The sequence below is a fragment of the Punica granatum genome, chromosome 2 (genome assembly GCF_007655135.1).
Source record: "Punica granatum isolate Tunisia-2019 chromosome 2, ASM765513v2, whole genome shotgun sequence".
NCBI classification, from domain to species: domain Eukaryota; kingdom Viridiplantae; phylum Streptophyta; class Magnoliopsida; order Myrtales; family Lythraceae; genus Punica; species Punica granatum.
In genome coordinates, this window is record NC_045128.1 from 32,138,112 (window position 1) to 32,153,829 (window position 15,718).

Here is a 15,718-nt window from a genome sequence, read left to right on the forward strand (position 1 = left end):
TAGAATTAGAAATGAGCTGTAAAAAAATTAACTAATTATTTTACATCTCAAAATTTGATAATGACATTTTAAATATTTATCTTATTAAATATATTAGGCCTCCTATTAAATTTTCACTTTATTGCCAACTCTCTTGGGCAGTCGCAGAATCGATGTAGTGATACTACTCAATCTAGGCCAAGTGATTCTTATTTAGTTCTCATCAGTGAAATTTTCCTATATATTTATTTTCTTTTCTTCTATCATGTTCTAATCCATGTGCCCCTTTACGATTGAAAAATATAAAATTATCGCTTCAGAGTACTCCTGGAAAAAAAATTATTGCTTAAAAAAGGAAAGAAATGGTCACAAAAAGATAGGTGCAAGTAACTAATAGAGCAAAAGAACAGCCTTATTTCCATGTACGACTCAATTCATCTTTTTAGTTAAAAATACAACGAATGTGCATCGAATCAAGTGATTAAAAAGATACCTTACCACGAGCTGAGAGCTATCGAGGGGAATAATTCGAGCCACTCAAGTCGTTTAATAAAAAAATGAGGGTTCTTGAATGGAATTCTCACCTTCCACTCTTGATAATAGTTTATGTATTATATATAGATATGAATACTTTTTTTTTTGCAATATGATAAAATAATTAACCACTTTATCTAATAAAAAGAGTGTCAAATTATGATAAGGTATTTGATACTTTTGATCTCAACGGTGATCTCGAAAGAAGTTGGGAATGACATTAACATCTGTGAACCACTACGACCCAAATTTTGAAAAATAGGGATTAAGAAAAGAAAATTGAGAATATAGACTGCTAGTAGCATCGTTTTAGCAAACATTTAATACGATCTTTTTTGCTACAATTGAAATGATAGGATAGATTTAAAATCAATTTCAAACTTTGTACTTTTTATGAAATTTACCCCTTTTCTCTTTTTTTCTTTCCAATTATTCCAAAATATCTTTATATAATATATATAACTATGCTTTATCCAAAAAAAAAAGCTTTACCCAAAAAAAAAATATAACTATGAAACGAGGAAAGAGGATTATTGAGGTTGCTTCAAGTGGAGAGAGATAATTATCAAAGTCGTTCCAAGTGTCAAACTCTCAGCTTACTATTGTGCCACTTTTCATTTACCTATGAAAATAACTTTACCAACAAGAAGATAAAAAATAAATTCAGTAATAATTGTCCGAACTCCCACGTTCTATCTTTTACATGAAAAGAAAAAAGAGTTGTTTCCTAATTCTCTTGCAAACAGAACCTTAACAATAAATTCAATAATGATTGCTCAAACTCTTATTTCCATCTATGACCAAGATAAAGAAAAAAGGGTTAATAGCGTCATATAGCCTAACGTTTGAAGGAATTCTTAGTTCTATCCCAAACTTAATTTTTTACCTAAGATATCCCAACATTGACGTGTTGATTTCAAATCTATCCCGACGCTAACTTTCCATCCAACATTGACGGAATTGCACACGTGGCACGTTAATTTCACATCTATCCCGACACTTGTTACAAAATTAACGTGTCACGTGTGCAATTCCGTCAATTTTAGACAGAAAGTTAGCGTCGGAATAAATTTGAAACCAACACGTCAACGTTGGGATATCTCAAGTAAAAAATCAAGTTGGGGCTAGAATTAAGAATTCCTTCAAACGTTAGGCTATATGGCGCTATTATCCCAAGAAAAAATGATCACCTCTTAAAAGAGTTCAATAATAATTCCTCAAACTGTTATTTTAATCTTTAACCGAGACAAAGAAAAATGGTTACTTGTTAAAAGAAATAAGGCTCCCATTGCAAATCGAAATTGTAGAAGATATTTTAATTTTTGAAATTTTACACATGTTACTTTATTATAAATTGTTCAAAAAACTAGTATGTTTCACATGCCATAAATTACATGTAAAATCATATTTGCAAAAATAATATAATAATAAAATTTTAAAATGATTAATATTCTATACATAATTCATCAGTTTTTTGCTAAACAACCAACATTAATTTGATGAAAAATAAAAATATTGTAGAATAATTTTCACATAAAAATATAAATGCATGTTTCAAAACGAAATGAAGTAATCAAAATATTAAGTGAATTGCAAAATACATGGGATAAACTTATATAGCAATTTCCTTAATTTTGATTAAAATAATTTTATTCATTTTATTTAATCGTCAACTTGAAAATTATTAAAAGTTTAATTGTACAATCATAAACTAATTAATATTTTTAAAAATATTGCCCTCCATGAGTAATAATCCCGCGCAGCGCATTGGTAGGATAGCTAGTTCCTATAATTACGTAATAAGAAAGAGTGAAACATATGGATTGAATAAATTATAACTTCTATATTGTGATTTCTTCTTCAGTACTTCATTTTTGTTAGAGATATCCATTTAATATTTTTTTCGGCTTGAATCATAGTATTCGGAAGTTCAATTGGACTCCAACTAATCTAGTTGAGCCAGACTGGCCACTAAGGGTTAAAGCTCTCTCAGCATGGATTTTCTGCATTCACATAAACTCAAACTGGAGACTTTGCTTAAGCAAGACAAGCGCCGAACCGCTTGAACTAACTCATATTGATATATCCATTTAATATGTAGGAAAGAGCTAATCTGCCAAATAAAATCTTATTTGGTAAATTAGGTATTTTCGATTACAAAGGACGCCTAAAGCATAGTATAACGAAAAATAAATCCTAAATAACTAATGAAGGGGCACGAATAGTCCTACTAGGTATCGAATCTGCGACCTCTAGATCAATTGGTGAGGAAGTGTGCTATTGCGCTAAACTCTCTTTTGATATTTAAATATCATTTTTGAGTTGATTATTTTGATAATTTGATTTATTATTTCCTCTTTGAGTCGTTTCATTTAAGTCTATAAACAGACTAGTGGCATTATGTAATCCCTTAATAAAGTTGTTCACTAAGTTGTTTACTCCTGTGGTTGTTTCTCTATACATCGACTCTTCCTCTCTTACATTGAAATTCGTGTACTTTTATTAATTTTTAGTTACTAATATCTTCATTTTTTGCATTTCTATTAATTCTTGATTGAACAGGTGGCGGAATGATAATGAAGATTACCGATAGACATAATAGAAACTGGAAAAGAGACTAGTTGATTTTTCGATTATAAGATTAATTAAAAAAATTAAAAATGTTAATTCTTTCCAAATAGTCTGTCTTCAGGACTGCACAAAGTAGAATTTTGTTATTTTTAAGACAACATGTCATACTAGATAAATTTTTCGGATTTGGTAGTCTTATAATTATGGTTTTTCCTTTCATGTTCAATCTTGAAGCATCTCAAATCGAAGAACGGGATTCTCCATGCCGGTAGCTAGACAGTTATCGGTGATTAAATCAGATTAATGCTTGCATCTAATAAAAGAAACGAAAACTAGCTTGTATTTAAGTATACGACAGGAAGACACTCGCATATTTGCACATGTCATATAAGACCCCAAAAGGGCATGAAACTCCACTTCGAAACTTCGAGCAATTGGTCCATGTTGTGACAGTTGAGGCATCAGGACAACCGATGTTCGTGGCTTGTCTAAAGAAATATATACAACGTGTTTATATCATCGTAATATAGCAATAAGATAATAACTGACCATGTAATATTGGTTTTTTAAACACTTAATTGCGATTGATGTGATAACTTGATTGATAAACTATAATCAGCTGTCTGTTGTTTTGTCACAGTTTACGAGCCGACCAATTTCATCATCAAATTCGAAATCTCCTAATTAAAGTAATATGCCATTGATTGTTTAGATCGATATTATGCTGATTTCACCTGCAACCTCACATGCAGAATGGGCATATTCACTGAATTTGATTATGATATGGAGAGACACAAAGATTACCAACATTAATTTTATTCAGCCTCTGTATAATTTAATTATATACCTAGGTATGAATACATTCAAATTTAAAATATACATACGTACCAACGTGGGTTAGTTCAAGCGGTTTGGTGCTTGTTCCGCTTAAACAAGATCCCCGATCTGAGTTCCTGTGAATATAGAAGATCAACGCTGGGAGAGTTTTACTTCTTAATGGGCCGACCTAACTCGACTGAATTAGTCGCGACCCAATTGAACTTTCGGATACCGGAGATCAGACCGAGAAAATATACATACATTGTGATTTAATTACATATACCTATATCTATTAATGTATATAATTTATTTAAATATTTAATATACATACCAAAGTGTCCAAAATTTCCATGCATAATTAAATCCTATTCTGAAAATATAATCATACAGGCTTACAGCTTGCCGAATTTACTTTGCACCAAATTTCATGCCCAACTAAAGTTATAATGACTATTATCACTGGGAAAAGTTATATTAATGATTGTAATAATTCGAAATATTTTTGCTTTTTTTTTTTGGTAGAAAATGAGGTGGAGGTGCAAGATAATTCTAAAGGAACAAAGTTCATATGAACTGAAAGAAGCTGGGACTGTGTCTCAATCTCCTATATGCAAAATCTGAGGGACTAGTTCTTATGGGAATTCCCCTTGGTCTAATTTCACGCCTTATGACAAAAGGGGAGTCTGCGTGACATATACATGTAATCTTAAGGGAGAACAAGCATAGCACTTGATTAGTTAGTCAAAGCTCCACACAAGTATTACCATATCTGAAAGCATTACCGATAACCATCTTCTGATCCTTCACGGTCAAACCGAATCAGACCAAATAAGGAAGAGATGGAAGAGCACAATATATATTAGTCGGCTTTCTAAAAGTAGCTAGGCCCCGTTTGAATTCAAAAAAATTTGATTTTAACTTTAACTTTAACTCAACACACTACACAACAAAAACACACGTTTCCCAAGTCAAATTTATAATCACATCTCATTTGTCATTTTCCACAATCAAAATCAAAATCAAAATCAAAATTAAAATAACTTTAACTCTAAATCCAAACGGCCCCTAAGGTTCTTCACTGCCTCCGAATCCACCTCTAAATTATTTTCAAATCCTCAAACCTAGCTCCCGGCATGTGTGCTTCAATACAGTCTCTTGACAACCCAAGCTTCAGCAGCCATCTATTGAAATAAATTTGATATTGAACGGTGTAATTATTTAAAGGAATAAACTAAAGAGAAAAAAGTATCTCTTTTTCCTCCATCATATTGGTGTCGTGGAAAAGTTGTGCCCCGACATAATTGCGTATGCCCCCTTCTTCTTATCATGAAAGGCGATTCCCTTTGTCTTTACGACCACCACAGTCGACTGTTCTATTCCATCTTTTCAGATTTAGATTTTTATTTTTTTTAAGTATATCTATAGTATGACAATGTCTCTGAATGGCAACAAGTGGAGTGGTCCAGTCATTCGCAAGATATTTAATTACATCCATATATACGGTTTGATTTATTGGGTCGTACAACCTAACAAACAATATGTCCATGTTCTTGATTAGAAAGATTGGCATTTGACACTTATCAACAGAAAAACACTTTCTATCTTGGATCAAGCTTGCCTTTTAGCATTACGAATGCTTTTTTTTTTTAGGTGTACAAGTCGGATAATGAATGCTTTTCTTGATTAGATGTGTTATTTTTATTTAAATTATAGTTATGAATTAAAAAATTAATCTAATAAAATCTTTTTGCAATAGTTTAATATGTACAACTGACAAAATAAAAGCACGTTGACAAGAAAAATATGCAATCCTTCTTTTTCCTGGTGAAGAATATATGCAATTCATTTAGAAGGTGATGGTTTCAAATTATATATTATCGTACTTTTAGAGATCAACCTTGTTCTGTAATTAAGCCAATTATAAAGTAAGTGATTCATTTGTTCACCCAAAAAAGTAAGTAATTCATTTCTAATGAAAATGATAATATATGACTTCCATTTTAGGAAAAGTATAGGTGAAATTGTGAAATAAAATCATCTTTTCTTCATTCATAAAATGAACTAGATATCTTCCAATGATTTCTTCTAATAACCCATTATCATAATTATATTCTCTAGATATATAACCCTTACAGTTACAGTTTGTCTAGAATCTCAACTTTATGCAAAAATGATTTTTCTTAAAAAAGCTAGATTAGTTTAATAGATTGTATTTTTTTTTCCTTACAAAAGTTTATCTACAATCACACTTGTATAGAAAGCATTCAAATTACAAATTTAATAAAATTAGTATGCAAATACTACATCTATCTATATATATAACTAAAATTTACTTGGGTTCATAATGAATGAGATTGGGTGCATAATAAGTACTTAAAAGAAAATTTAAAAAATATGGAAAAAGAAAAGTAAAAAACAAAGATAATAATTAAAAATTTTCAATAAATGCAATTAATGAATCTAAATCTCCTGCTCATTGTATCTATAAATATCTAAAATTTACTTGGGCACATAATAAATGAGATCGGGTGCATAATAAACGCTTAAAGGAAAATTTATAAAAAAATGGAAAACGAATTAAAAAACAAAGATAATAATTAAAAACTTTTAATAAATGCAATTAATGTATTTAAATTTCCTACTCAGTACATAATATTTAAAAGAAAATTAAGATAATATGAAAAAAATTAAAAACAAAGAATAATAATTATAATTATAATTATTTAATAAATGTAATTAAATGTACCTAAATCTCTTACTAAATACAATTAAGAGATTTTTTTAATTATAAATAAATGATAAATGTATATAAACAACTTAATGTGACATTAATAAAATTGAGCCTAGTTTATAGAAATTGATATAAAATTGTTGATATTCTTACGAAAATTAATTAAGCATACATATAATTTTTCATAAAAACTAAACATATATATGTACGAGTATATTAAAAAGTAAAATTTAATGCGTTACCTTTTAATAAATTCTAAAATGATAAGAAATATATAAAACATATACAAAAAGTAGAGTTAATATACATATATAATGTCTCATTATATAGAACAGTAACAATCCTTGCACACTAAGAAAGATTATATAATTGGAAATTTTGGTATTATATAAAATAATAGTAATCTTTATCCAGAAGAAAGATTCCATAAATTTTAAAAATAATATAAAAAAATAAAATTATATAATTATATATAACACAAACTAAAATTGTGAAAGAAATTAAATAAATTTGCAGGACACAATAAGAACGTTGATTGAAAAATTATAATTGAACTATTCAAAAGTATTCATACAACTTTATTGAAAATTAAATTTGAAAATTGATTGTTAAGAACTTTTATTTTCAATAATAATAATAATAATAATACTAATAAGTAAATTAATATCGTAAATTGTGATAATTATTATTTGTACAATATATAAATATATATAGAAACTCGTGTAATGCAGGGGATTGAACACCGATTATTATATATATTAGATGAAAGCTTACTTACCAGAAAAGGTAATTACATACATCGATCATCAGCATTAGTCCAATGGCCAAATGTTGCTTAATTAGCCAACATTGGTTGATTCAGGGGGTTTAACATGTCTTTCTCTTAATATTCAAATCTTATGAATGGAAAAAACTCATGATAAGAAAAAAATTTCTTCTTTAATGGCTGAACTGGCTCGAATCTAGGTTAATCGAAACTTGATGAGCTTTAATGTACCGTGCCGTGCATAAGAAAAGAAAATATTAATCAATTGAAAGAGTTTTAGTGAGAATTATATATTTAGTGGAGACGTTGAATTGTCTCATGATAAATATTTGAATTCACCAATTGGATTTTCTTTGTTTTTTTTTATTGGTAGAGGGAGAACCATGAGTCTGATACAAAAATGAAAAATAAACTGAAATACATAAGTCTAATTAGTAATGATTGAATTTGGGAGCTCTTGATTCTAAATCAGCGTCTAATGCTGCTACATTGAGACCTCTTCCATCTCACCAGTTTGAATTTAACTTATGAGATCCAGTTGGAAAATCAACTTAATTGTAATTCTAAATGTCCACATTTAATTAGGATTATTTGGAGTCCGCCTGTTCCATATATAGAATTTGTGTGGGTTAAGAGCGCATTATCTTCATACTTTAAATCTAATCTAATGAACTTAAACAGTATTTTGTCCCAACAGGATGTCGACAGGAATTCCTGTACGTGGCTCAACAACCAAAGAATATGCTAAAAACATATATATCACCTCTGATGTATATGCACGTCAAAATATAGAATTAGATACTTTTTAAAGTTGTGTCAACATTTTGTGTATGCATTTCAAATACGTGGTATTGGTTTTTATAGACAAGAAATTCTTTTGCAGATTCTAAGAATAATAGCACTCTTTACGATCCTATATCGATCGGCTAAATCCATTAATATTGTTTTCTTTTATTTTTTCTAAATAGATAGATATTAATCATGTTGAGCCAAATTTGATTAAAAAAAATAATGATGATGAAGTAAAGTTGTCACAGAGATTCTATATATAGAAATATAATTGGTTTCAGCTAAATTTGTGTACAATATACACATTAGTGCTTACACATACACTACACTACTGCATATGAGCTGACCTCAATTCTGTATTTTATTAAAAAGAAAATTGGCTTTTATTTAGTCTTCTTATCAATGATTCTTTTATTAAATAATCCTTTGGGAACACATAATATATGTAAATGTATATCGCCTAATTAAAAAAATCTGCTTAATTAGAACTCATGTAGGTTCAACGTATAACTATCAGTAGATTTAACTGAGGCAAATTGATTGCAGAAAAAAGAATGATTTTAATCAATGATATATCAAAATACCTTAAAATTGTTGTCTTATTATTATTATTATTATTGTTGTTGTTGTTATTATTATTATTATTATTATTATTATATATTTTTTAATGTTCCATTCCATAGTTTGTTATACTGGCCCTACAGGGTGTCGTGGCCTCGTTTACTTCTTGGGCCTTTTTGTTTCTACAATCATCTTATAGATCATTTCTTAATATAGATTTCAGCCGATCCATAAAAGGTGTACAATGGATCCAAATTAAATCATGTGACTTTTGCCCCCGCTAAAAAACAAAATGAATGAATGAAAGATTATGCAATGAGAATGATCAACGTTGATTGATTCAAGTGGTTCGACCTTATTTTTCTTAAATAAAGTCTCGGATTCAAGCCTTATAAATATAAAAAATTCATGCTGTGAGAGTTTATCCCTTAGTAGGTCAATCCGGTTCTACTGGATTAATCGGAGTTCAATTGAGCTTCCGAATATTATGGTGCATACTGAAAAGATTATAGACATCGATGATTACTTTAAATCACAGCATGAATCACGATAATGAATTATGCATATTTCTTTGTTTTTGTGACATTAGTTTCTAACTACTGTCTTTTTTTTTATTTTTTTCCCTTGGTGATATTCAAACTACCTCTTATTCTCCTCTAACTTGGCATAAACATTTGGAACCGATGAGAAAATTGATTAATATTGCCATTTCTGAATAAATAAATTAAGCTGCATCTCTTTTTGTCATGGTTTTTTTTTTTGGGTGGGGGGGGGGGTGGCGGCATGGAAACTTGAAAAAAAAAATTATTGCAGGTTTCATTAATAAATTGCTTTGGTTGCTTTCTGTTAATTTACGAGGTTTTTATGTATTACTCATAATAATAAAAAAAATGAGGTTTTTATGTTCTAAAATTAGCTAGGTGAAAGCAGGTTGGAATATTGGTATTTTCAAGTCTTCTAATCTTGTTGGACCTAAATCTCTCCCATCAATATGTATGTCATTATCTCTATAATACTAATTTTCATAGCTAAGGGTGTCTTGTTCGATCTCTAGATCTCTCAATGAGCTTTCAGCAGATGAATTAACGACTATGGCAAGAAACTAATTAACTTATCATAATTGTAAATGAAATTATAAGTCCACGTCGGACTAGGTGTTTGCAAGGATTAACAAGACTAAATCTAAGGTTTTAATTTGTTTTGTCCCTTTGTAGTCTGCAAAATTATTTATGAAGGATTAACTTATACAAATGCACTTTAATTTCTACAGATCTCTTTGCTACAAATTCACTGAACTCAAAATAAAAAGGGTAACGGACCCGTCTCATTACCTTGCGTAGGGTGCCTTCTATTCTCCTAGCTGCAGGTCCATTGTCATATCGCACCCAACCCCGATGTACAGGTACCCCATCACTACATTTCTAGTCCCATTCAAGATGACTACGCCCTCAACCGGTCTCTCTCAAACTTATAAAATACCCTAGAACTTGGAGACCAGATTTTTATTTTCTTGAAATAAATTATGCTATATGTATAATGTCAAGGTGGAATAAAGTATCATATTATGTGCAATATGTACCTTAATATTACATCTATTCTCGAAATTAATATAACCCAAAATAAATAAATAAAAGGAGTTGAAGAAAATTCAATCCTCACACGAGGCTAACGTACAAACGGATAGATAGGCATATAAAATCAAATAATTAATTGCCCATTATGAATATTATGTATATATATATATATATATTATAAACGTGACTAATTAATTGATCTCATTATTTCATCGATATGCAGCCGCCTAGTATGTTGTCTAATGAAATATGAACAGCTTGAAAGTTTTCACAACCTTCCTGATACCGTCGGCCAAAGAGGCACCGCATGGCACGGTTCCGTCGTTCCCGGCGAGGACGCGGTACTTGTCCTTTCGAGTGAAGTTGGTGCATTCAAACCCTAGGGTCGCTGCCAGGATCCTCTGAACGTAATTTGCTACATCATGAGGGCTCTTCCCCGATGAACACGTGGCTTCGACTGGGAGCTGGTTTAGGAACGTTGCCTCGTACACTGGCCTCGGGTTCATCATGAAGAAGATTGGGTCCAGAGCTTTCCAGCCCCGAGCAGTGGTCGCATGGAAAAACCCTACCCGGTAGTTCATCGCGACTGGCACTATTCGGTCGGTCAACTCAGCAAACAGAGCGCTAAACCGCAGCAGGAATGGCTCTCGGCATGTTGTTCCCTCAGGGCAAACGACCAGATCCCCCTTTGCCAACTGGCGCTTGATCTTTTCCGCATCAATTTCACGGATCCTGGTAAGTCGGACAGTCGGTATCGGCGACAGGATCTCAGAAAACCTTGAAAGGGAATAGGTGACTGCGGGAATCTTACGACCTAGGATGGTGGATAAAACAACAGGGTCCATCAGGGTCCGGTGTGTGCAGACGAAGAGCACGCCTGTGGTGTTGTCATCGGACACGGGTGGTGGTGGTTTACCCTTCATGATGACCTTGCCCCCGAATATTGGGGCGATCACAGGAATGGCTCCTAGGGGCAATGTCAGGCCGACTGCTATGCGAATGGTGGCGAGTAGTATTCCGAGGGGCATCCATAAGAGAATCAGGAGAGCCATGGATGGCGTAGGGCGGTTGACAAGCCTGCCATCATGAAATACAACCGGGACAGGGCGTAGAAGTTGTGGATCGGCCTTCCTTGATTCAGTGATGAAAGGTGGATGGAGTTTTTCCTACAAAATAATATACAAAATGTTCATATACATTTCAAATCGCACTCAAATGTTTGTTTTATCAAATGGTCAGACCTTGCATAGAGATAAAAATGATGGAGATGACGTCGGCCTTCCCATCCCTAAACTGGGTCGCTTATCGCCGAACAATTTGGCTACCCGACCTGAGACCGAGCTGAATTCGCTGTTGGTAAAGCCCATGGCATAACCTAACCGGTTCACAACCAGTTCGGTTCCTATAACCTCGTCAACCCGCAGATGCTCCTTCACAAACATCTCCACCATAACTCTCGGCATCTTCGTCACCACGACCCTCTTGTCGTGAGCGCTGAACACTCTCCAAGCGTCCATGTCGATGTCGTCCATGTAGAATTTGGGCAACACTGCTCTCGCCACTGACTCAACCTCAGACTCTTTGACCCCACACAGGGACACAAAGATCATGAGCCTCAGGGCCAAATCTCCCATCCCCAGCCCGCTGAGCAGGCGAACCACGGGCCACAGAAGCAACAGCAGGGTGAAGCGTACCAGGCCCACCGAGGCCTCAAACGCCACCAGCATGAAGTAGGAGAAAGGGTGCCCGTCCCTCAGCAGGGTACCCTCGAACTCCGAGACCACTGACGAGTCCATGCTGATTATATCGATTGATCCTTTGATCTAAATCTTTTAGGCTAATAATTAGGAAGAGACCGTTATGTTAGAGAGGGGATATATGGACTGATAGTGTCCAACCGTGAGACTTGTCTAATAAAGAGAAACGAGGCAGTTTATCAGCTTACAACTACCAATTTCCATAAACTCTAATTACTTTTAGCTCTAAGTTTCTTCCTCCGAAATTATGCGTCGAATTCAAACCTAATCGGGGAAGAATGAACATATGAACTCCTTCGCGGATCTGATCACCTAACCTGCAACAGTTTTGGGCAATAGTGCACTCATCAATCTGAGTTTTCTACAGTGTTCGAAAGATCGATTATGAAACGAAGCGTATGTTACTGCAAAAATCGTAGGATCATCTGCATTGCCTGACATTAGAAAATGATAAGAAATTATGGGTCATGCATATTGAACTTATGTATGACATTATATGCACAAAACAATTGGATGTAGAATGTTCCTCTCTCTTTCTCTCGAACAACAGTCTCGCCTAGTCCTCTCGCTGTAATCGGATAATCAAGGCAGCATGACATGATGCAGTGCTAATATTTACTGATACACATACAAAATGCTTCCGTAATTTGATTTTATATTTCCTTTTCTTTTCTTAACTACAAGAAAGACCCATAATCGTAACACAAGTGAATATCCGTAATTCGACTTTGTATATCTCCTCTTTCGGGTCAAACGTCAGTTATCATGGGGCGATATGAATTAATCCAACTATACAGATTCTTATTGCCACATCAACTTCCTCGTTAAGAATCACAGACATAAATATACAGAGAGAGACAGAGAGAGGGAGAGAGGGAATTCCTCATTTTGCATCTAATTAATTGATCGGTGAATAAATTATTGCAGCGTTTCCTACCTCCTAATTTAGTCGATTGACAAAACCCTATGTTGATAATTCTCTTGTTTTATTAATTTACAAAATGTATGGGCTTAGGCCCACTATACCTTACCGGAGAAACTAACATGTAATAGGCTATTTCTCTTCCTCTATAAAAGCCAAAAATAAACTATCTTTTTCAATTTCATCAATCATTTTACTTGTTAATCATGTTCCAGCGAGAGCAGTCGCATACCGATGAGTTGATACTATCTTATGATCTCACTGAAAAATTTAAAAGAAAAAATGCTCTCCATTTTGCCGCCTACTTCTACAATACACATATGCCTATCTAATTCAGAAAGTTATAATCATCACAATCTATGTATATAAAGTTGTATTCTACCCTATTAAATAGGGTTAAAATAGTAAATATAAAATTAAATTTAAGTTAATTTTCATCAAAAAAATAAAAAGGACAAAATTTATATTTGTCTCCGACCATATTAAATAGGGTTAGAATATTAAATAAATTTATTTTCCACCTACTAAATAGGGTTAGAATACTAAATAACAAAATTATTATTCATTTATTTTTTATTAAAAGTTAAAAAGAGAAAATATATATTTATCACCCACTCTATTAAATAGGGTTGGATATTAAATATTAAAATAAAGTATAAGTTAATTTTTATTAAAATATTAAAAACATTAAAAAGTTAATATTTTTATTAAAATAAAGTTTTTGTTAAAATTTTATTATTAACAAAACACACTAACTAAAAATCCATGCATCCCCCGGATTTAAAAACTCTAGTTTAAATATATATGTAGCATAACTATGCATGATGTAACTTTATTATATATTGTATATAAATATAATTAATGAAAATTAATGTATGTACCATCCTTATCCTAATTTTGCACCTACCCTCGGAATAATAAAAACGAAATGGGAGGTCAGCTGACATATTGCAAAAACTGGGTTATTATTCACGAAGTGTTCACGAACACGTCAATGAGGATATTATATTATACATTTATTGGACCAATATTATAATATGTACATCAATTACAAGATAAGATCTAAAATAGCAACATATTATAGTAGAGGTAACTGTGCTACGCGCAAAACTTGTGTATTAATTTGAAAATTAAATAAGTATCAAACAACTCCATATTTCTAAGGAATTACGCTTTAATTAGGTTGAACAATTTTAGCTAAAGAACAAATTAATTAGCACTGAAAATTATTAATATTGCTTATTCATAATATTTCTTTTGGTAGTTTGCTCATCATGCATTTTCATAGATAAGAAACCATTGAAAAAAAAAAAGACCTTTCGCGTTGGAATTTGCTGCTAGGAATAGAAAGATGAGAGAGGAGAAAAAAATAGGGAAAAGTGAGTGAGTTAAGAATTAGTGGGTAGGTATGATTATATAATGGCAAGGACTATTTTCACCCAACTATCCCTAATCCACGCCATTTTTTTTCAGAAATTCAGAAATCCAATTAGGCTTAGACTAATCCAATTAAATCAGGTCGGCTCATTAAGGAGTAAAGTTCTTCCAGTGTGAATTTTCTTTATTGATAATGCTCGAATTTAAGACCTTACTTAAGGGAAATAAGTGTAAAAATGCTTGAACTAAGCTACATTGGTGCTAATCCACTCTATTTGTTAGCCACGGTACCAAATTGCCCTCTTATTATTTCAGTTGCTCTAATTAAATTTTTTGGTTAATTTACGTGATATTTTTTCAATATCGGCCATGGAATTCATTTTATTGGAATATGAAGATCTGGCTCTTTTTCATTTCTTATTTTTTATTAAGATTAGATGAGCAATGGGACGCTATATAAATGGGATTTTGTGTTGTTGGAGTAATATTATATTTCTTCTCATTTAGTGTACAAAGGTTAAAAATATTTTTTAAAATAATTTTGAGTAGATATAGAGTAAAGAGGGGTAATATGTTCAAATGGAAACTAAGTTAGAAAGTAATTTAAGGGTTCTATCCATATTAGTTAAAGTAATTAATAGATATTGGGGGCATTTTAGTATGATGAACAAAAAAAAGGGGGTGGATTAGCCAAAAAATGGGTGGAATTAGCCCAGCCTTATATAATTTATCATTTTAATCTCAATTTTATTATTTTTATTAATTAAATTATATGTAAAAGGGGCAATTTGAAAATAATAAAAGTTATAACAAAGCGTCTTCTTACTTTAAAATATTATTACTAGAGGAGATCCACAAGTAATTTGCGTATAACTTAAAAATAAATATTAAAAAATTTATTTCCTAAGTTTTTAACCTCAGCCATATACATGGGATTCTTTATCACATAAAAATAATAATAAAATCCTTATATTTTTTTTTGTTGAGTAAATCCTTATAACTTTGATAAATAAAGAATAACCCCGTTTGTGGAGAAAGAAAAGGAACGCACGTTCATTTTTTGTCTTTTTTTTTAATATAAGTGTGGTTTTTCCCTTTTAACGTGTAATCTGATATTCGGATATCTAACAGGTCTCGATTAATTCAGTTCGAGCCGGTCGATCCACTATAGTGGGTAAAATTCTTATACCATAAATTTTCTCTATTCACAATATTCGAACTCGGGATTTTATTTAGGAAAATAAGCGTCAAACCGTTTCAATCAATTCATATTAGTTATGGATGCGATTGTTTGATTAAGGGAGTGAGAAATAGATTGACAGAAAATATGGATGAGAG

The 15,718-nt window shown here is 31.9% G+C and overlaps 1 protein-coding gene across 1 annotated transcript; it reads right to left on the reverse strand.

Annotated features, from left to right (window-relative positions):
- Window positions 1–10,326: 10,326 nt before the first annotated feature.
- Window positions 10,327–12,223, reverse strand: LOC116194558 (glycerol-3-phosphate acyltransferase 5-like). The gene is made up of 2 exons (XM_031523408.1): window positions 11,566–12,223; window positions 10,327–11,490 (listed from the first exon to the last, which is right to left on the reverse strand). The coding sequence occupies exons 1-2, from the start codon at window positions 12,118–12,120 to the stop codon at window positions 10,564–10,566; spliced, it is 1,482 nt and encodes a 493-aa protein (XP_031379268.1). The 5' UTR covers window positions 12,121–12,223; the 3' UTR covers window positions 10,327–10,563.
- Between the last annotated feature and the right edge of the window lie 3,495 nt (window positions 12,224–15,718).